Below are 23,872 nucleotides of genomic sequence, written 5' to 3' on the forward strand. Positions count from 1 at the left end.
GAGAAAAAACAAACTGCATGTAGGGGTGGACATGGTCCCCAAGGCTAGATGCATGCTTGTGTTGATCCACTGTGCCATCTAGAATGACGAGATCATCCAAGGAATGCCACAAAAACATTCCCCAGACACTCCATCCTCCGACCTGTACCCTTCTGACGATTGTTGCAGGGTATATTCTTTCAGGACATAATTCATCTGAAAAGGCCACCTGTCGTCACACAGTGAACGTCCAGTTACGATACTGGAGGGCAAATTAGAGCCTTCGCCGAATGAAAAGCAGTCAGAATTGGTACAAGAACCAGGTACCAGCTGCGGAGGCCTATACATAACAACGTTCGCTGAACGGTTCGTTGACGAGACACCGTTGGTAGCCCCTTGGTTCATCTGGGTGGTCAGTTGCTCAACAGTTGCACATCTGTTCTACCGTACACATCTCCACAAGCATCGTGCACCCCTGTCATCTATGGCCCATGGTGCAACACGGCTGCTTCAGTGCTGGTTTTGGATAGCACCGTTTTGCCATGCACAATATACCGGGTGATCAAAAAGTCAGTATAAATTTGAAAATTGAATAAATCACCGAATAATGTAGATAGAGAGGTACAAATTGACACACATGCTTGGAATGACATGGGGTTTTATTAGAACCAAAAAATACAAACGTTCAAAAAAGTCCGACAGATGGTGCTTTATCTGATCAGAATAGTAATAATTAGCATAACAAAGTAAGACAAAGCAAAGATGATGTTCTTTACAGGAAATGCCCAGTATGTCCACCATCATTCCTCAACAATAGCTGTAGTCCAGGAATAATGTTGTGAACAGCACTGTAAAGCATGTTCGGAGCTATGGTGAGGCACTGGCGTCGGATGTTGTCTTTCAGCATCCCTAGAGATGTCGGTAGATCACGATACACTTGCGACTTCAGTTAACCACAAAGCCAATAATCGCACAGACTGTCTGGGGACCTGGGAGACCAAGCATGACGAAAGTGGCGGCTGAGCACATGATCATCACCAAACGACGCGTGCAAGAGATCTTTCACGCGTCTAGCAATATGGGGTGGAGCACCATCCTGCATAAACATCGTACATTCCAGCAGGTGTTTATCAGCCAGGCTGGGGATTTTGCGATTCTGTAACATATCGGCGTACCTCTCAACCGTCACGGTAGCACTTTTGCTGTCCAGCTCCACCTGTCGGACATTCTGTGAACTTTGTTTTTTTGTTTTTGGTTCTAATAAAACCCCATGTCGTTCGAAGCATGTGTGTCATTTTTTACCCCTCTATCTACATTATTCCGTGGTTTATTAAGTTTTCAAATGTATACTGACTTTTTGATCACCCTGTACTTGAACCACAGTGACACTCGACCTGTTTACACAAATAGTCGTTTCGGAATGCTTCCAGCGTAGGCCCAAAAGCCAATGATCACCCTCTCTTGGACGTTACATAAATCGCCCAATTTCCGCATTACGACGCCGACTACACTGTTTTCGACGACACGCCTTATATACCCTCCACTGCTAGTGCTGCCACCTACTGTCTGTGAGCGGTTATTGCCCGGTGATGTCGAACATAGGCGGTGGTCGCATTAAGGATACAGGGTACTTTTCCGGCTCAATATTATGTAAAAATCAACACCTATTTCTTTCAGGCACTGTTTCAAATTGGTTCAAATGGCTCTGAGCACTATGGGACTTAACTTCTAAGGTCATCAGTCCCCTAGAACTTAGAACTACTTAAACCTAACTAACCTAAGGACATCACACAAATCCATTCCCGAGGCAGGATTCGAACCTGCGACCGTAGTGGTCGCGCGGTTCCAGACTGTAGCGCCTAGAACCGCTCGGCCACCCCGGCCGGCCCAGGCGCTGTTTGTAATGTATATGATTTACAGATTTTTTGTTGATATCGGGTAATGCAGCACATTCTAAACAAATTAGAAGTATTTTGAATATTCTTGAACCTGCTTAGGGTTATTTAAAAAAAATTACAAAGATACCGATGCAATTTTTATTTCCAAAATGCTTCCTCAAATTGAGGTACCATTTAATCCAATGTTATACATTTGAAGGAGACCACATTTTTACCAGATATTCATGACATGATGGCTGAGGTACTAGACCTATTTAATTCCACCTATTGTGTATATCACAAGTATGAAACACATCGCATCTTATATTTTAATTTTTATAATTTTTTCCTAATAAAAATGTTATTTTTTCTATAATTTAGTTGATTCTGCAATAAAGCTTAGGTCTACTACATAAACATGGAGTATTGCAAGTTACAGAAAAAAATTAGAGCAATGCTTTATAAGCTTTAGAAAATATTTGTACCTGAATTCTGAAAGATACAACTTGGGGGAAATTGCGAATGAAGATACGAGTCCAGTTAAACTGTGCCTCAGAACATTCCTGAAGCATAGTCTTCATCCGGCAGCATTTCTTCATCTCCAGGCTTCCTCTTGGCATTCCTTTTAGCACTTCTTGCTTCTTTGGTAGCTTGAAGAGCGAATCTTTCAGCTTCATGCACCCGCTGTCTGTCACACGCAAGCAATTGATCTTCCATATTAGAGCCACATTTTATGCCTAAATTTCTCAGGACTTCCAACCTTCCTATCACTTCATCATTGGAACATATCATTGCATCTAGTACACCAACTTTTAATGTACTTAGTCCTACAAAAATATTCTTGCGTAATCTTTCCCATATGCAATGGTTGAAACTTTCATTTGTATTCTTTGTGCCCCCATGAAGGCATTTACTAAGCAAAACAGGGTCACTCACGTCTCTAAAAATTGGTTTTATTTCATTCATAACAGGTTCAGGAAGAGAATGCTTATGATGGTATATTTGACCGCTTTGTTTTGCTTTCTGGCAACCACTCCAAGAATTTGCTCCTTTAGGGCAAAGTCCGTGAACAGGGTGGTCATCTGTGGACAACTTATGAAAGTAGGTGGCCCATACAGCTTTTCTCATGGCTGTAACATCATTCAGAGGTGCAGTTCGTCTAATGGCCAATCCATAATAACTCTGAAGGAGGTCTGTTTCAGTTTCTGTCAATCTGCCTCGGCCAGACAGAGATTTTCCATCAGTTAGCAACTTTCATTTCTCTTCGTAGCTTCCTCAATGCACCCATCCTCTTTTGAACATGTCCACAACACTCCAGTTTTGTTACCAAGGTATCACCATAAACATTTCTTCTCGAAATAATACTGGTTTCTGTAACAGAAATAAAGGGGGCGTGGCAGCATACATGACTGTAACTTTAAAATTTGGTATATATAGGTCATTTTTCATTTGAAACCCTATTATATATATATATATATATATATATATATATATATATATATATATATATATATATATATATATATATATATATATATATATATATCAGTGTCATCAGGAAAGGCTATAGAATTTAATAAACTCATAAAAAAATTTCGATTTTTCCACCATTTATAAGTACGCAGTAGAATATGTCTGTTATCTATGTTTACATAGAAATTACGTCTAATTTCCTTAGAATTACAAACGTGCTGCACCCTTTTGTATTATCGAACGCTTTCTTTAGGTCGACAAGTCCCATCAATGTTACTTGATTTTTGTTAAGCCTTGCCCACATTACCAAGTACCCTGTTGTAACTGTTGGTCTGTTACCCCGCAGCCTTTACCTTTCCTAAACACAAACTGGTCATCTGTTAATATCCTTCAAAAATGGTTCAAATAGCTCTGAGCACTATGGGACTTAACATCTATGGTCATGAGTCCCCTAGAACTTAGAACTACTTAAACCTAACTAACCTAAGGAAAGCACACAACACCCAGCCATCACTAGGCAGAGAAAATCCCCGACCCCGCCGGGAATCGAACCCGGGAACCCGGGCGTGGGAAGCGAGAACGCTACCGCACGACCACGAGATGCGGGCGTGTTAATATCCTCAATTTACTTTTCCAACATACAGGCTGCATAATATCGGGAATGTTATGAGATGAGGAGACTGTGATTGTTGTAGCGCATACCTTTGAGATATAAAACTTAAAGTCACTGTGATCGTAAAATGGAGTGAAGCTCCCTATGCAGTTACGTGAATTTACTTTTAAAAGATATTGAAACAAGTTACGCATCACATAGCGTCTTATTACATATGAATTTAATATGGGTGGGCCCACCTTTAAAAATCAATAGTCATGCATGAAGTACATAGGTCAAACACCAGATGACACCACATATTAGTTAATGGAGGCGTCTGACTACTGAATGAAAATGCATACTTACACAAGATGCCATTTGCTTCCATGTGCGTTCAAGTGGGAGGACCTTCACCAAGATGACAGCGAATGTAAAGTTAAAGAAACAATCATGTTTAACTCTAATGTTGGTACCAATATTGGGATTGCGTAATGAACACTGCCTGTCGTCTGGCAAAAAGCATATCAGAAAGTGCTAATGATAAGTGAACGCTTCCTGCAAATCAAGCAACTAACTGCAGTCATCAGTTACCGGAATCACTAACTCTGCAGAGTTAACAAATACTGCGCCACTTCAGTTAGACCACGGAAAGTCACTGCTGCCCGAATCCCACCAAATAAGTTCAAGTATTCGTACGCGGAAGTTGCGTATGGCAGTTAACAGCGTTCGGGGACCCATCTTAGCATGAACGGCCCGAGAGGCTGTAGCAAGACCGGCATTCGCGGAGGAAAATGGCTGAGTGCGTCTTTACCAAAGTTATAACTTCTCTCTAGTTCCAAGTTATCCACCAAATACACTAATGGTTCTGAGCACCGTCCAATCTCCAGCCAGGTTTTGTCGAGACTGCGACCGCTAGCCCAACGAAATTTCAAGATTTCGACAGAGCGTTGCAAGAGGGGGGACCTTTTGTTTTATTTTTAGACGGGGACAAAGACAGAAGCTAACTGTCTTCCTAGCCAGGTTCCAAAGCAGCCGTTGAGACGCTGTCTCTTTCAGTTCAAGCAGAAGATTCCAACTGCCATTTTTTTTTTTTTAAGGAAGGAGACATTTCTCCGCGTAACCATTGCGTGTACTTTTTTTTCACTTAAGAAAAGCAAGTCTTCCGGTCCAGACTGTATACCAATTAGGTTCCTTTCAGAATATGCTGATACAACAGCTCTATACTTAACAATCATATACAACTGTTCGCTCGACGAAAGATCCGTACCCAAAGACTGGAAAGTTGCACAGGTCACACCAATATTCAAGAAAGGTAGTAGGAGTAATCCTCTATATTACAGGCCTGTATTCTTAACGTCTATATGCAGCAGGATTTTGGAAAATATATTGTGTTCGAACGCTATGAATTACCTCAGAGAAAACGGTCTATTGACACGCAGTCAACACGGATTTAGAAATCATCGTTCTTGTGAAACACAACTACGCCTTTACTCACACGAAGTGTTGAGTGCTATTGGCAAGGGATTTCAGATTGATTCCATATTTCTGGATTTCCGGAAGGCTTTTGACACTACATCACAAAGGCAGCCTTTAGTCAAATTGCCTGAATATGGAATGTCGTCACAGTTATGTGACTGGATTCGTGATTTCCTGTCAAAGAGGTCACAGTTAGTAGCAATTGAGGAAAGCCATTGAGTAAAACAGAAGTGATTTCTGGCGTTCCCCAAGGTACACTACTGGCCATTAAAATTGCTACATCAAGAAGAAATGCAGATGATAAACGGGTATTCGTTGGACAAATATATTATACTAGAACCGACATTTGATTACATTTTCACGCTATTTGAGTGCATAGATCCTGAGAAATCAGTACCCAGAACAACCACCTCTGGCCGTAATAACGGCCTTGATACGCCTGGGTATTGAGTCAAACAGAGCTTGCATGGCGTGTACAGGTACAGCTGCCCATGCAGCTTCAACACGATACCACAGCTCATCAAGAGTAGTGACTGGCGTATTGTGACGAGCCAGTTGCTCGGCCACCATTGACCAGACGTTTTCAGTTGGTGAGAGATCTGGAGAATATGCTCGCCAGGGCAGCAGTAGAACATTTTCTGTATCCAGAAAGGCCCATACAGGACCTGCAATAGGCGTTCATGCATTATCCTGCTGAAATGTATGGTTTCGCAGGGATCGAATGAAGGGTAGAGCCACGCGTCGTAACACATCTGAGATGTAACGTCCACTGTTCAAAGTGCCGTCAATGCGAACAAGAGGTGACCGAGAAGTATAACCAATGGCACCCCATACCGTCACGCCGGGAGATACGACAGTATGGCGATGACGAATACACGCTTCCAATGTGCGTTCACCGCGATGTCGCCAAACACGGATGCGACCATCGTGATGCTGTAAACAGAACCTGGATACGTTTTGCCATTCGTGCACCCAGGTTCGTCGTTGAGTGCACCATCGCAGGCGCTCCTGTCTGTGACGCTGCGTCAGAGGTAATCGCAGCCATGGTCTCCGAGTTGATAGTCCATGCTGTTGCAAGCGTCGTCAAACTGTTCGTGCAGATGGTTGTTGTCTTGCAAACGTCCCCATCTGTTGACTCAAGGATCGAGACGTGGCTGCACGATCGGTTACAGCCATGCGGATAAGATGCCTGTCATCTCGACTGCTAGTGATACGAGGCCATTGGGATCCAGTACGGCGTTCCGTATTACCCTCCTGAACCCACCGATTCCATATTCTGCTAACATTCATTGGATCTCGACCAACGCGAGCAGCAATGTCGCGATACAATAAACCGCAATCGCGATAGGATACAATCCGACTTTTATCAAAGTCGGAAACGTGATGGTACGCATTTCTCCTCCTTACACGAGCCATCACAACACGAGCCATTGGCCATCGGCGCCAACCTTGTGTGAATGCTCTGGAAAGCTATTCATTTGCATATCATAGCATCTTCTTCTTGTCGGTTAAATTTCGCGTCTGTAGCACGTCATCTTCGTGGTGTAGCTATTTTATTGCCCAGTAGCGTAGTATTGTAGGCCCTTTTCTGTACCCTACCTGTATAAACGATTTAGGAGATAATCTGAGCAGCCGTCTTAGGTAGTTTGCAGCTGATGCTGTCGTTTATCGATTAGTAAAGTCATCAGAAGATCTAAACAAATTTCAAAAGATTTAGAAATGATACCTGAATGGCGCAAAATGTAATTGAACCTAACTAGCGATAAGTGTGAGGTCATTAACATGAGTGCTAAAACGAGTCCGTTAAATTTGGGTTATCGATAAATCAACGTAATCTGAGGGCCCTAAAGTCAACTAAATACTTAGGAATTAGAATTACGAACAACTTCAAATGCAAGGAACACATAGAAAATGTTGAGGGGATAGCGAACCAAAGACTGCGTTTTATTGGCAGGACACTTATAGAAAAGTATAACAGGTCTACTAAAGAGACTGCCTACACTACGCTTGTCCGTTCTCTTTTAGAATGCTGCCGCGCGGTGTGGGATCCTTACCAGATAAGGCTGAAGGGTGCAACGAGTAAGCCGGCCGCGGTGGTCTCGCGGTTCTAGGCGCGCAGTCCGGAACCGCGCGACTGCTACGGTCGCAGGTTCGAATCCTGCCTCGAGCATGGATGTGTGTGATGTCCTTAGGTTAGTTAGGTTTAAGTAGCTCTAAGTTCTAGGGGACTGATGACCACAGATGTCAAGTCCCATAGTGCTCAGAGCCATTTGAACCATTTTTTTTGCAACGAGTAAGTTCGCAGAAGGACAGCACGTTTTGTATTATCGCGAAATAGGAGAGAGAGTGTCACTGAAATGATTTGGGATGGACATCATTAAAACAATGGCGTTTTCCGTTGCAGCGGAATCTTCTCACGGAATTTCAATTACCAACTTTCTCCACCGAATGCGTAAATACTTTGTTGACGTCGTTTACGAGGGTCACTCCAAAAGTATTGCACACTATTTTTGTAAAAATAGTTTTCATTCTACATGTGTGAAAGTTTTACAGTGTATAGATACATCCTTCCCGTTTGTTTTCAAACTTAGTTCAACATGTTCTCGTGAGTGGCGCCGTCACAGCATGTCTTCAAGATGGCTGCTACACTTGGCGTTCGTCAGAAGCAACGTGCTGTCATAGAATTCCTGTGCTGTGAAAACGAGACAGTGGGAAACATACACAAGAGGTTGAAAAAGGTGTACGGAGATGCTGTTGTCGATCGCAGTAGGGTTAGTCGGTGGGCAAGCAGGTTACGTGATGAAAGCGGGCACGGCAATATTGAGGATTGTCCTTGCAGCGGCAGGCCTCATACTGCACACACTCCAGACAATGTGCAGAGAGTTAACGCATTGGTGACTGCTGACAGACGCATCACAGTGAACGAATTGTCATACTACGTTGGGATAGGGGAATGATGTGTTTGCAGAATACTGAAAGTGGTGGCGTTAAAAAAGGTTTGTGCCAGGTGGGTTCCCAGGATGTTGACAGTGGCTCACAAAGAAACAAGAAAAACGGTATGCCGCGAACTTATGGAACAATACGAGAATGGTGGAGATAAATTTCTTGGGATAATTGTGACAGGTGATGAAACATGGCTCCATCATTTTTCACCAGAGAGGAAGAGGCAATCAATGGAGTGGCATCATGCAAGTTCACCCAAGAAAAAAAATACAAAACCACACCTTCTGTTGGAAACGTTACGATTACGGTGTTTTTCGATTCCGAAGGACTCTTGCTTGTGGACATCGTGCCAAGTGGAACCACCATAAATTCTGATGCATATGTGACGACACTGAAGAAACTTCGGCTCGACTGAGTTGTGTTCGACCACATCGGCAAAAGCAGGACGTTTTGCTGTTGCGCGACAATGCACGGCCATATGTCAGTCAAAAAACCATGGAAGCGATCACAAAACTCGAATGGACGACAGTGAAACACCCGCCTTACAGTCCTGACATGGCTCCATGTGACTATCATCTCTTTGGGAAACTGAAAGACTCTCTTCGTGGAACAAGGTTTGAAGAGGATGTCTCCCTTGTGCACGCTGCCAAACAGTGACTTCAACAGGTTGGTCCAGAATTTTACCGTGCAGGTATACAGGCGCTGGTTCCAAGATGGCGTAAGGCAGTTGAGAGGGATGGAAATTATGTGGAGAAATGAAAATATTATTCCTAAGGGTTGTATCTACTCACTGTAAAACTTTCAAACATGTAGAATAAAAGATGGATTTTTAAAAAAATAGTGTGCATTTGTTTTGGAGTGACGCTCGTACATAGGGAGAAATGATCATCATAATAAACTAAGGGGAATCAGAGCTTGCACAGAAAGATATAGGTGTTCGTTCGTTATTGTGGAGGTGGTTCGATGAACCCTCTTCTAGGCACTTAAGTGTGGTCTGCACAGTATCTATGTAGATGTGTTTGCACGAGGGCCTGCTAGCCAGCCGACACGCTATTTCCGGCCGCCTTAATCCACCGCCACACGGACCGTGCTGTCGAACGTCTACGTTGAGCGTGCGGAATTGAACGTGCTGCTGAACGCTCAGGAACAATGCGACTTGTGCATACGGTACGTCGGCCCCAAAGTTTTATACGCAAACACAACGCACTCCAGCGGCAGTTGCGGGATGTTTCTACCTCGTAAATCACACTGTTTACTAAACGGGCGCGCGTGAAATTCCCAAATTAGCTCTACTACAACGCACGTTTCCTCCATTGTCCACGAAAAGGAAAGTACCATGTCCAATCAATAAGGACACAGGCTTATAAAAGTTCCATTACAAATTTGCAATACTTCTCCACATAAGATAAACGTTATTTCATCATAACCACATTTTAGTAAAACCCCAAGGTCAGTCTTACTTGATCACTGTTCCTACCCAGTGGCAGAATCTCTGCAACATGTGAATTACGAAGCGTAAAAGAGAAAGGAGCAAAAATATCTTTATACATGTAGCGCTAGCTGACCTGCAGATTAAGCCAATTGAACAAACTCACTCGTCAAAATGAGGTGAACTTACATTTACGTAACATCAAATACTATAGTATATACTTATGTTGAACTAAAAAGAAAGTATCAGAACCTAATAAAAACGCAAATGTTAGGAAAAAAATTCGACAGTTCCGGGACGCGAATCGCCGCCCTAGATTTCAATCCTTAAACATATCAGTGACGTTACTCATTACCCTATTTTTTTTTAAATCCTATTTTGTTCGTTTTAGTTAGTTGCATCTGATCGGGGCGGACGTCGCAAGACACCCGTTTCAGTTCGTCGTTGATCCATTAACTCAGTTTTCTTATTACAGAGGGTTGCTAACCCTCTTTTTTTTATTAAATCTCATTTTGTTCGCTTTTGTTCGTTTCATCTGCTCGGGGCGGACGTCGTAAGACACCCGTTTCAGTTCGTCGTTGATTCGTTAACTCAGTTTTTTTTATTACAGAGGGCAGCTAACCCTCTGACCGAACGCGCTGAGCTACCGTGCCTGCGCTATTAAGGCAACAACGCTCTGCTGATGACCAATCATAACGTATTCCCAGTTGCTGAAAACTTTAATCATAGATATGTTACTGATTGAAATTTAATTATAACAAACTGTACCAAGAACAATGGGTTTTGGTTGGATCTTCAGTGCGTTGCTGCCTTCAAATGGCATACTCTCATAATACGCAAGTTGCAATAATTCTGTTGCCACGAATATGATGTTTCTCATTATTTTGTTGGAACGAATTACACAGTTAACAACGGGTTTTCCAGTGATTCTCAATTTGCTGGTGCTCAGGAACGGCATATATACATATAGGCTTGAAATGAATGCCAATATGGAGCCTCACAACTCTGTGCTGAAGGAGATGGCGTGCTTTTCGTGCAGCCACAGGACGTCGTGTTACGACTCAAACAGTGCGCAATAGGCTCCACGATGCACAACTTCACTCCGACGTTTTTGCAACCACGACACTATGCAGCGCGGTACAGACGGGCCCAACAACATGCCGAATGGACCGCTCAGGTTTGGCATCACGTTCTCTTCCCTGATGAGTGTCGCATATACCTCCAACCAGACGATCGTCGGAGACCTCTTTGGGGGCAACCTGGTCAGCCTGAACGCCTTAGGCACACTGTCCAGCAAGTGCAGGAAGGTGGAGGTTCCCCGCTGTTTTGGGGTGGCATTACGTGGGGCCGACAAACGCCGTTGATGGTCGTAGAAGGCGATGTAACGACTGTACAATACGTGAATGCCATCCTCCAATCGATAGTGCAGCCGTATCGGCAACATATTGGCGTGGCATTTGTCTTCATGGATGACAATTCGTGCCCCCATCGTGCACATCTTGTGAATGACTTCCTTGAGGATAACGACTTCGTTCGATTAGAGTGGACAGCATCTTCTCCAGACATGAACCCTATCGCATCAAATGGTTCAAATGGCTCTGAGCACTATGGGACTTAATTTCTGAGGTCATCAGTCCCTAGAACTACTTAAACCTAACTAACCTAAGGACATCACACACATCCATGCCCGAGGCAGGATTCGAACCTGCGACCGTAGCGCTCGCGCGGTTCCAGACTGTAGCGCCTAGAGCCCGCATCTCGTGGTCGTGCGGTAGCGTTATCGCTTACCACGCCCGGGTTCCCGGGTTCGATTCCCGGCGGGGTCAGGGATTTTCTCTGCCTCGTGATGGCTGGGTGTTGTGTTCTGTCCTTAGGTTAGTTAGGTTTAAGTAGTTCTCAGTTCTAGGGGACTTATGACCACAGCAGTTGAGTCCCATAGTGCTCGGAGCCATCTTTGTAGCGCCTAGAGCCGCTCTGCCACTCCGGCCGGCCCCTATCGAACATGCCTGGGATAGATTGAAAGACCTGTTTATGGACGACGTGGCCCACCAACAACTCTGAGGAATCTACGCCGAATGGCCCTTGAGGAGTGGGACAATCTGGACCAACTGTGCCTCGATGAACTTGTGGATAGTATACCACGACGAATGCAAGCATGCATCAATGCAAGAGGACGTGCTGCTGGGTATTAGAGGTACCGGTGTGTACAGCAATCTGGACCACCACCTCTGAATGTCTCACTGTAGGGAGGTACAACATGCAATGTGTGGTATTCATGAGCAGAAAAAAGGACGGAAATGATGTTTACGTTGATCTCTATTCGAATTACCCGGAACACTCGGAAACGAGGGGATGCAAAACTTTTTTTGATGTGCGTAGCTGATTAGATTAGATTTACTTTCATTCCAATTGATCCGTAGTGAGGAGGTCCTCCAGGATGTAGAACATGTCAGAAAAACAACAATACATACAAATATTTACAACAAATAAGCTAATGTACCATTGCACAGGTCCGAAGTGGCATGGTCGTCATTTTTTAATGAACGCTATATGAAAGAATCGTTTTACAAATACTAATGCACTGAATTTAAAACAAAAAAAGGTTTTTTATTTATTTATAAGGTAATAAACGTGTAATACAAGTACTAAATACTTATTTACAATGAACACATTACTGCACTGAACTGGTGCAGAAGTTAGATTGTACTCACACACACACACTTATTTACAATGAACGCATTACTCCACTGAAATTGTGCAAATCAGTTGGTTCTACTGAGAAATTCATCAATGGAGTAGAAGGAGTTGGCCACCAATAAATCCTTTAGGCTGCTCTTAAACTGAATTTCATTGGTTGTTAAACTTTTTATGGCTGCTGGCAAGTTATTGAAAATGTGTGTTCCTGAATAATGCACACCTTTTTGTACAAGAGTAAGTGACTTTAAATCTTTGTGAAGATTATTCTTATTTCTAGTGTTGATTCCATGAATTGAGCTGTTGGTTTGAAAAAGTGATATATTTTTAATGACAAATTTCATTGAGGAATAAATATATTGGGAAGCAGTAGTTAGTATCCCTAGTTCCCTAAACAGGCTTCTGCAGGATGTTCTTGAGTTCGCCGGCCGGAGTGGCCATGCGGCTCTAGGCGCTGCAGTCTGGAACCGTGTGACCACTACGGTCGCCGGTTCGAATCCTGCCTCTGGCATGGATGTGTGTGATGTCCTTGTTAGGTTTAAGTAGTTCTAAGTTCTAGGGGACTGATGACCCATAGTGCTCAGAGCCATTTGAACCATTTTTTCTTGAGTTCACACCACATATAACTCTTACTGCACGTTTTTGTCCCCGGAAAACTATAGCTTGGCTTGATGAATTGCCCCAAAAAATAATCCCATATGACATTATGGAATGAAAGTAAGCATAGTATGCCAGCTTTTTAATTTTTATATGCGCTATGTCTGACACAATTCGCATTGCAAATAGAGATTTGTTAAGACGCTTCAGCAGTTCTGTGGTGTGCTCCTCCCAGTTGAATTTACTATCAAGCTGTAATCCCAAGAACATAACACTGTCCACTTCTTCTATCTGCTTGTCATCGTATGTTTGGCATATACTCGTGCGACACCCCTTACTATGTAAAACCCCACCCGTCACTTATCTGGTTTTGGCGTGTGTTCACCCCAGCTAATTGACTAACAGATCAACAGACAGTGCAAAACTGCCGCAATATCAGATAACGCAAAGAAAGTAATAAGGCCCTGTGACTCCTGATTGAACATTGGTGGCAGTGTTGACATTAATTGCTTCAGAATTTATCACTTTTAATTAAAAAGGGGTGCACATTGATGTTATATTCAGCTATTGAACACCAGGTGCAAATGTTGAACATAAAATGAATTAAGGAAGTGACTTGGGATTTCAACTACTTGATTGAAAACAGATGCAGTTGATTAGCACAAATTTATTTTAACTCCCAACCTTCAATCATCACATTACATGACTCTCCTATCAGGCAGTGGTAATAAATTGCGTTTACGTGGAATAAAGCATGATAAATCAAAAGTAATTCCTATCGACTGACCCAGGCGTAATGCGAAGTGCGAGAAGAATTCCCCAATACACGGCCCATGAAACCCTCATAGAAACTTTGCCGACGTGATCCAACAAATTAATCAGTGGCCTAATTCAAGCCGGAGCGGGTGCAGTATCACTGAATTCAGCGTGGCGGGGCATCGTCGTTGTGAGGATGTCAGCCGGCCTCGTGGTGCTGCAAGGCTGCGCTCCTCTATTCACTCCTAGCTATCTTGCTCAGTATATAGCTCAACCAAAACTTTCCATCTCCAAGCTCAATCGTTCCATTTGCTAAGTCCTAAACTGCAGAGATGCTCACTCTTTCTCAGGCAAGCTGAGTAAACCACGTCCGCACTCTATGCAAGCTGGGAACGGAAGACTACTATGGAGACTTCTCCCAGTCCGCTCTTCACCTTGGTTTCCCCTCCAGCAAAATCACTTACGCCAATTGCAGCGCAAGTTGCGTTTATTATGCGTCGCTTCCCAGCGCCGACCAATGCCTGCTCTGGGAAGTGAACAAATTCCCACAAAATTTCCCTTTCTCTCAACTTCTGCTAATTAGCTCCTCCCAGGCCACCCATCAAGGTTATCGTCTGCAAAAAACACCAATTTTTCCGGAATTCTGACTCCCAGGAGAGTACTACAAATTCCTCTGTCCTACGTTCCCATTGGAGGCCGGTGTATTTCATTCTGTCGCTCTTCGCCTGATTTACTTCAGACACTGTGGACCGTGAATTCAGCGTGAAGTTGCTACAGTCACGAACATGCATATTTTGGCCTCTGTTGACCACTCCACCGTAGCTTTGTGCAGCTAACTCGCATGTTTCACTGAAAACAAGTTCTCCATCTGCTTCCCGGTACACCAGCATGGGGTCACCCGCCCACTCACTGTCACTCATCTTAAGGCAGCTGGAGGCCGCGCCCCATTACTGCTTTCTCAGAGCTCGAGCTGCCCTAAGCTGCCTATTGTCGCTTCCCTTCGCCGCTCCCCAGCTGGCCACAATCAACTCTGAATACTTCCCTGGGATAAACTAGCCTCCAGTAAATCAATGCGTTTCCACAGTTTTCATGTCATGTGAATTACTTTAAAACCATCACCCGACATTAATTATTCCAGTATGTCCGTACTATACCCTCTGCAAGATGCATTGTGCCTTGTCAGTCATTTTTGTTCAGCCCTACTGTTCGCTCAACTTGAATTAGGTGATCTTTAATGACTTCAGGTAAGGGGCATAGTTCTTGCCATCTTACAACTAGTTCTGAACTGCATGTGTTGATTAATTGTCACCCTGCATCGGACCCTTTGATTCTCGTGAATGCAGCCTAGTGCGGTTGCAGCCCAAGCCGTGAATAACCACTCGCTCCCCCCATGTGTTGTTGCAGGCAGGAAGCGCCCTCTCTGCAGCAGTGAGGGGCGCGGGACCCCAGCGTCCACCGGGGGCAAGGCTATCTGGCTGCTGCTGTTCCTTCTGCCTCCTGCAGTGGCCGCTGTGGCGCTGGCGGCGTTCCTGTGCGTCAGGAACAGGCGGAGGAAGTCAGCAACTGGTACGTATGACTGTAAAGTAGCTGTGGCCGCATTCGCACCGCACACCACAAAAACAGAGAATAGTAAACCTGTCTTTTATACTGAGGTGACAAAAGTCGCGGAATACTTCCTAATATCATGTCGGATCTCCATTTGCATAGCGTAACTCAGCAACTGTAACAAGGAATCCTCTGTTATGCCAGTCCTGTCCGGATATTTCTCCCCCCCCCCCCCCAAAATTCTGTAAGTCCCTCCAGACCCTTGAGCATCATGCACTCCACCTCACCTTCCATATACGCCTCCCGTCCCCCACGCGGATCCACTATGACCTCATTCCTTTCCCCCATCTGCTCCTATTCCTCGAACATATCCGCATACACTACACCTCCCGCCGCCTTGATCCCCCTCACCCCCTGGTTGCTCCTCTCCTCTCCCATCCCTGCCCCGTGCCACGTCTTCACTGTTGTGTCATCCCTACCCTCCACCTCTACACCCTTCATCTCCTTTCCCAAGGTGGCTTCCATCAACTCCCCCTCCCAGATGATGCCCTCTCTCCCTCCATTTATCCCTCCTATCCCTCCCTCACACTCCCCCCTCCTTTCCTCCATCCTTTCCCTGTGCTCCCTCTTCCCCTCTTCCATCCTGTGTTTCTCCCCACCTAACCTCTCCCTACCTCCCTCCCCCCCCCCCCGGGAGTCCTATTGTATTCCTGTCCTCTGCCTGCCCCACTCCCTGCCGCGTCTGCCCAGCACCCCCACCCCTCTTATGGGTCCTCATCCTCCATTGGCTCCTTTCCCCCCTTCGCTTTTCCTCATCTCCCCCCTTTTTTATTTTCCCATCATCCGTCCAGTTTCCTCCCCACCTGCTCTCGGCTGTGGTATGCCGTATTTTCATGCAGTGTTCCAGTGAATGTTCAGTGTTGTTTCGTCTTTTCCCGTGTTGTGAACAGAAACCGTGTTGTCGCTGGGTGTGAATTTTATGTCTTTTGTAAACGGTGACCAGACTGTCGCCATGTTTTTTAATTGTCTGTGTATTATTTTACCTGTCTGCTTCATATGTATTTTATTAGCACCATCATCCCTTTGTTCTATATTTTAAGTTCCACGATTTTTTCGCCATGTTACCATTTAAGTCCCCGATTTTATTGCCTGTTTTTATTATTTATTATCTTCATCTTCTTAAAACAAAGTCTGTAGGCTGAAGAGCGGCATACTAAGCTGCTGCCAGCCCATCCCCTTGGGGGGGGGGGGAATCGAAATTCAATAATGAAAAAAAAAGCACGTTTGGAATGCGGATATACTGCAAACTTCGTACACTCATAGTACTCCATTAGCACAACAAAATGTGTAAGCAGTAGTGCGTACTTCTCAAGCACTATTGAGAAAATCGCAAAATAATTTTGTTCGTCAAATATAAACCTGTGTGTGGCCATGTTTATCATGAAGCGGTTCTTTGCCGGGACAGTAGCTCAGCTTTCGGTCAGAGGGTTAGCAGCCCTCTTATGACGTCCGCCCCGAGTAGATGCAACAAATGAAAGCGAACAAAAAAAAAAAAAAGCTTGTTCGGTCAGAGGGTTAGCTGTTCTCCGCAATAAAAAAGAACTGAGTTAATGGATCAACGACGAACTGAAACGGGTGTCTTGTGACGTCCGCCCCAGGCAGATACAACAAACGAAAATGAACAAAATTAGACTTTTTAAAAAAAAAAGAAAAGAAAAGAAAAGAATGTTTAGCGATCAAGGCCCGTAATCGCTGGGTCGCTGGGTCGAGTCCCGCTCGTCAGTTTTTTTTTTTATTTCTAACACAGTCATTTTCTTTACTATTTATATTACAATTGATGTAATGAGAAAAATAACTGTAATCGGATGAACATCTATTAAATGTACAATGTTATTAGATTTTCACCCTATCTGGGTGCATAGATCCTGAGAAATCAGTACCCACAACAACCACCTCTGGCCGTAATAACGAACTTGATACGCCTGGGCATTTAGTCAAACAGAGCTTGGATGGCGTGTACAGGTACAGCTGCCCATGCAGCTTCAACACGATACCACAGTTCATCAAGAGTAGTGACTGGCATATTGTGACGAGCCAGTTGCTCGGCCGCCAATGACCAGACGTTTTCAATTGGTGAGAGATCTGGAGAATGTGCTCGCCAGGGCAGCAGTCGAACATCTTCTGTATCCAGAAAGGCCCGTACAGGACCTGCAACATGCGGTCGTGCATTATCCTGCTGAAATGTAGGGTTTCACAGGGATCGAATTAAGGGTAGAGCCACGAGTCATAACACATTTGAAATGTAACGTCCACTGTTCAAACTGCCGTCAATGCGAACAAGAGGTGACCGAGACGTGTAACCAATGGCACGCCATACCATCACGCCGAGTGATACGCCGGTATGACGATGACGAATACACGCTTCGAATGTGCGTTCACCGCGATGGCGCCAAACACGGATGCGACCATCACAATGCTGTTAACAGAACCTGGATTCATCCGAAAAAATGACGTTTTGCCATTCGTGCACCCAGGTTCGTCGTTGAGTACACCATCGCAGGCGCTCCTGTCTGTGATGCTGCGTCACGGGTAACCGCAGCTAAGGTCTCTGAGTTGATAGTCCATGCTGTTGCTAGCGTCGTCGAACTGTACGTGCAGATGGTTGTTGTCTTGCACGATCGGTTACAGCCATGCGGATAAGATGCCTGTCACCTCGACTGCTAGTGATACGAGGTTGTTGGGATCCAGCACGGCGTTCCGTATTACCCTCCTGAGCTCACCGATTCCATATTCTGCTAACAGTCATTGGATGTCAACCAACGCGAGCAGCAATGTCGCGATACGATAAACCGCAATCGCGATAGGCTGCAATCCGACCTTTGTCAAAGTCTGAAACGTGATGGTACGCATTTCTCCTCCTAAGACGAGGCATCACAACAACATTTCACCAGGCAACGCCGGTCAACTGCTGTTTGTGTATGAGAAATCGGTTGGAAACTTTCCTCATGTCAGCACGTTGTAGGTGTCGCCACCGGCGCCAACGTTGTGTGAATGCTATCAAAAGCTAATCATTTGCATATCACCACATCTTCAATCTGTCGGTTAAATTTCGCGTCTGTAGCACGTCATCTTCGTGGTGTAGCAATTTTAATGGCCACTAGTGTAATACTTTTCGTTCCTGAAAGTGTGTATGTTTTTCTTGGCGGACTCTGCCCATTTTGTGCTCCAACAGGAGCATTTCTTCACTTGTTCTAGCATTGTCGCACTTCCTTTGCACCGCTGTGGTGTGTTGTAAACAATTATTTATATCATGTACAGTATGTATTATACAGTAAGTAACCTTATAATCTCTACCATGAATGTTTCCAATGAAAAAGTTATTTTTAAAATTTGGGTATTCTCACAAGGGGAGGCCACGACGTTTGGAACGCGGATGTACCGCAAACTTCGTACACTCGCAGTACTCCATGAGGACAACAAAATGTGTAAGCAGTAGCGCGTACTTCTCGAGTGTTATTGAGAAAATCGCAAGATAATTTCGGTCGTCCAATATGTAACTGTGCGTGGCCATTTTAACCATGAAACGGTTGCAGCCGACTGCGTCTGCACGGTAGCTCAGCGTGTTCGGTCAGAGGTTTAGCTTCCCTTTATAATAAACTGGGCGAACGGATGAACGAACAAACTGAACTGGTGTCATCGGACGTCCGCCCTGAACAAATTCCGCGCCCGCATCTCGTGGTCGTGCGGTAGCGTTCTCGCTTCCCACGCCCGGGTTCCCGGGTTCGATTCCCGGCGGGGTCAGGGATTTTCTCTGCCTCGTGATGTTTGGGTGTTGTGTGCTGTCCTTAGGTTAGTTAGGTTTAAGTAGTTCTAAGTTCTAGGGGACTTATGACCACAGCAGTTGAGTCCCATAGTGCTCAGAGCCATTTGAACCATTTTGAACAAATTCCGCGAACAAGATAGAACAATATGTATTAAAATAAAAAAAAAAATAGGTGGTTGGCGTTCAAGCCGCTGGATCGCTGGATCGAGTTCCGTTCGTCAGTTTTTTTTTTCTTTTTCTCAACACATTTTCTTTAGTATTTATATTACAATTGATATAATGGGGAAAATACGTGTAATCTGATGAAATTTTATTAAATTTATAATGTTATTTGGCAGTCTGCTAATTTTTATTGTCACAAATGATGTAATATTCATAACTATCGACTAGTAAACAACCAAATGCATAAAGTCATACTGAAAGTGAATGCTTGTCCGTGATTTGAGAAATCCCTTATACCTGGAAGGAGCCCGAAACGACTTGTTACCTCCAAGTTTTGACCGGCACAGACGGCTTTCGAAAGATGTACAATTAACCGTCGTTTTCGACATTACGAGTACAAGTTGCAGGATGGTATTTTTCGTATAAACATGGAAAACATAAAGTTTAACGGCACCAGCTACATCGAATAAATGCTATGTTTCCGCATACGCAAGGTCTTTCGACGTTTTATGTGGAAAAACAAACCTTGTTAACATTTTCAAAAACCTCTCTTTCAGACGATAGTTTGGAAACAAACCATGCATAACGCAGTATTTCCCTAAAAATCGGCGCTGATAATTGGTTATGCAGTATCGAGTGTATTTTAATAGCGTCTTCCTAGAAGCAATTTCTCGTCCTCTTTCGATTAAATACGAACAGTTTTGAAGACACGGACAAGCACACATTTTCAGTATCACTTTATGCGTTTGGTCGTTTACTGATCGATAGTTACGGATATTATATTATTTGTGATAATAAAAATTAGTAGACTGCCAAATAACATTGTAAATTTAATAAAAGTTCATCCGATTACACGTATTTCTCTCATTACATCAATTGTAATATAAATAGTAAAGAAAATGACTGTGCTGAAAATAACAAAAAAAAAAAAAACAACTGACGAACGGAACTCGATCCAGCGATCCAGCGGCTTGAACACCAACCACTTTCTTTTTTCTTGAATACTTTTTGTTCTATCTTGTTCGCTAAATTTGTTCAGGGCGGACATCCGATGACACCCACTCAATTCGTTCGTTTATCCGTTCGCTCAGTTTCTTTATTAGAAAGTGATGTTAACGCTGTGATCGAAAACGCTGAGCTACCGTGCCATCACCACTAGGCTGCAGCCGCTTCATGGTTAAAATGGCCACGCACAAATATACAGGGTGTTACAAAAAGGTACGGCCAAACTTTCAGGAAACATTCCTCACACGCAAAGAAAGAAAATATGTTATGTGGACATGTGTCCGGAAACGCTTAGTTTCCATGTTAGAGCTCATTTTATTACTTCTCTTCAAATCACATTAATCATGGAATGTAAACACACAGCAACAGAACGCACCAGTGTGACTTCAAACACTTTGTTACAGGAAATGTTCAAAATGTCCTCCGTTAGCGAGGATACATGCATCCACCCACCGTCGCATGGAATCCCTGTCGCGCTAATGCAGCCCTGGAAAATGGCGTATTGTACCACAGCCGTCCACAATACTTGTAAAGGCAGATGTTCTAGCAGCACAGGTAGAGTATCCCGTATGAAATCATGATAACGTGCTCCATTGAGCGTAGGTGGAAGAACGTGGGGCCTAATCAAGACATCACCAACAGTGCCTGCCCAAACGTTCACAGAAAATCTGTGTTGATGACGAGATTGCACAATTACGTGCGGATTCTCGTCAGCCCACACATGTTGATTGTGAAAATTTACAATTTGATCACGTTGGAATGAAGCCTCATCCGTAAAGAGAACATTTGCACTGAAATGAGGATTGACACATTTTTGGATGAACCATTCGCAGAAGTGTACCCTTGGAGGCCAATCAGCTGCTGATAGTGCCTGCACACGCTGAACATGGTACGGAAACAACTGGTTCTCCCGTAGCACTCTCCATACAGTGACGTGGTCAACGTTACCTTGTACAGCAGCAACTCCTCTGACGCTGACATTAGGGTTATCGTCAACTGCACGAAGAATTGCCTCGTCCATTGCAGGTGTCCTCGTCGATCTAGGTCTTCCCCAGTCGCGAGTCATAGGCTGGAATTTTTCCGTGCTCTCTAAGACGCCGATCAATTGCTTCTAACGTCTTCCTGTCGGGACACATTCGTTCCGGAAATCTGTCTCGATACAAACGTACCGCGCCACGGCTATTGCGTCGTGCTAATCCATACATCAAATGGGCATCTGCCAACTCCGCATTTGTAAACATTGCACTAACTGCAAAACCACGTTCGTGATGAACACTAAGCTGCTGATGCTACGTACTGATGTGCTTGATGCTAGTACTGTAGAGCAATGCGTCGCATGTCAACACAAGCACCGAAGTCAACATTACCTTCCTTCAATTGGGCCAACTGGCGGTGAATCGAGGAAGTACAGTACATACTGACGAAACTAACATGAGCTCTAACATGGAAATTAAGCGTTTTCGGACACATGTCCACATAACATATTTTCTTTCTTTGCGTGTGAGGAATGTTTCCTGAAAGTTTGGCCGTACCTTTTTGTATATTGGACGACCGAAATTATCTTGCGATTTTCTCAGTAACGCTTGAGAAGTACGCGCCACTGCTTACACATTTTGTTGTCCTCATGGAGTACTACGAGTGTACGAAGTCTGCAGTAAATCCGCGTTCCAAACGTCGTGGCCTACCCTTGTTAGACACGGGTCAATAAATAGAAGTAAATAATAAACTCCTGTTTTGTTCACTGTGTTCCAGGAAATGTGCCACCACAAAGGCTGTCGCCCGCGGCTTCTGAGCCAACGTCATCAAAGCATTCCACATCAGATGAATACGATGACGTCAGCGGTTACTTCGCAGCGGACACAAAGAAATTAGTCAAACGTGTCAACCAACGCCGGGTCCCAAACACTGAAGTCCCACGCAGCCAAATCACCGACGATGTGGACGATCTGTACGAAGGAGTCTGTGGAGGGCCCGTGTACGGTGAAATAGGTGACGACAACTCATCGAGTCATTACAGTGAGCTGAAACCAAATAATGTAAACACTGGAGCGGGGACGGAAAGAGGAAGTCGCTTCGCCTTCCAAATGGCTGAAAACGAATTGTATGAGGAGCCCAGTGGAAAAGAGTGGTCTCGAGCTTCCATACAGGTGATCGATAACAACTTGTACATGCCGTACGACAAGCAACCGGAGAGGAATACTTTAACTGAAACGGATCTCGATCAAATGTACGCAAAAGTCGTTAAAAAGGGTAAGAAGGGTTATTCGGATAAAGTAGTCGACAATGACTTCTACGGCCAGCCCAGCAGAAACGAACAGGAGAACACTTTTGGGAAAGTGGTCGAGAGTGACGTGCCTCGCAGGGCTCTGCGTCAGAAACTGATCGCGCAGGAACCAGAAGGGCATTACGAAGACGTGTCCGACGAGTTCGGACGTGCCGCGGAGCTGCGAGAGATCCGAAAGGATGCGCTCGCTAAACAGGAAGAAGAACGGGATTACGAAGAAATTGGCGATACCCGACCCGAAGTGCTCAGTGAAAAAGTCGATAATGATCTGTACAAAGACTCTGGCAGTGGTGTGAACGGTAAGTCTGTTCGCCAGGAGATGGAGGCGGACTATGCGGAAATTGACAACAGAGCTGGCGGGAGTCCAGGTGAGATAGTTGAGAACAGCCTGTATGCGCAAACAGGCGGTGGTGGCGGAGGGTGCAGTGTGGGAACCGAGATCATTCAGAATGACTTGTACACCTCGAACGCCACGGACCTGGAGAAAAGCCGTTATCTACATACTAAGATAATGAAGAGGAAAGGAAATAAGAAGTCGTGAAACTCAGGAAAGCTTAACTGCTGGCCAAAAAACTGCTGCGTAATGTGTGCCTACTTCAGATAGAGAGACTGTGTGTGTGTGTGTGTGTGTGTGTGTGTGTGTGTGTGTGACAGAGAGAGAGAGAGAGAGAAAAAGAAGAGGAGAGAGGACTATATTGATGCAGTTTAGTTAAGGCAGTAACTTGTAATTTGTACCTGTGTGTGTGTGTGTGTGTGTGTGTGTGTGTGTGTGTGTGTGTGTGTGTGACAGAGAGAGAGAGAGAGAGAGAAAGAAGAGGAGAGAGGACTATATTGATGCAGTTTAGTTAAGGCAGTAACTTGTAATTTGTACCTGTTTGTGCATGTAAATATACGTTGACTGAGTACTACACATTAAACCATTGTTCAATATTCAATACATTTTATGCCTGTCAAATTTAAAACTTTCTCAGTTGTGTACGACGGACGTTCAATAAGTAATGCAACAAATTTTTTTCTTGGCCAGATCCAACTGAAAAAAATGCAGAATTTTTTGTATAACATTATGGAATGTCTCCACTTCAGCCCCTATAGTTTCATAAAGTTCTGAAAGGTGGCGGCACTGTATGTAGCCTTCAAAATATCGTCTGCGTTCCAAGCAGTTGTTACTGATTTTATTTTGGTAGAAACCAAGGCATCGCATACATTGATAGGAGCTTGCGGAAGGCCTACAGAGGAG

General features: G+C 44.4%; 1 protein-coding gene across 2 annotated transcripts in view; it reads left to right on the forward strand.

Annotated features, from left to right (window-relative positions):
• The window catches only part of LOC126215222 (platelet endothelial aggregation receptor 1-like), a 154,660-nt gene extending 131,090 nt beyond the window's left edge, over positions 1–23,570 (forward strand). For both annotated transcript variants that reach the window (XM_049941888.1, XM_049941889.1), the window contains 2 exons: positions 15,221–15,382; positions 22,104–23,570. In XM_049941888.1, coding sequence (XP_049797845.1) covers positions 15,221–15,382; positions 22,104–23,176 — 1,235 coding nt within the window. In that variant the 3' untranslated portion in view covers positions 23,177–23,570. The remainder of the gene's footprint in view (positions 1–15,220; positions 15,383–22,103) is intronic.
• Positions 23,571–23,872: the final 302 nt, after the last annotated feature.

The sequence above is a fragment of the Schistocerca nitens genome, chromosome 12 (assembly GCF_023898315.1).
Source record: "Schistocerca nitens isolate TAMUIC-IGC-003100 chromosome 12, iqSchNite1.1, whole genome shotgun sequence".
NCBI classification, from domain to species: domain Eukaryota; kingdom Metazoa; phylum Arthropoda; class Insecta; order Orthoptera; family Acrididae; genus Schistocerca; species Schistocerca nitens.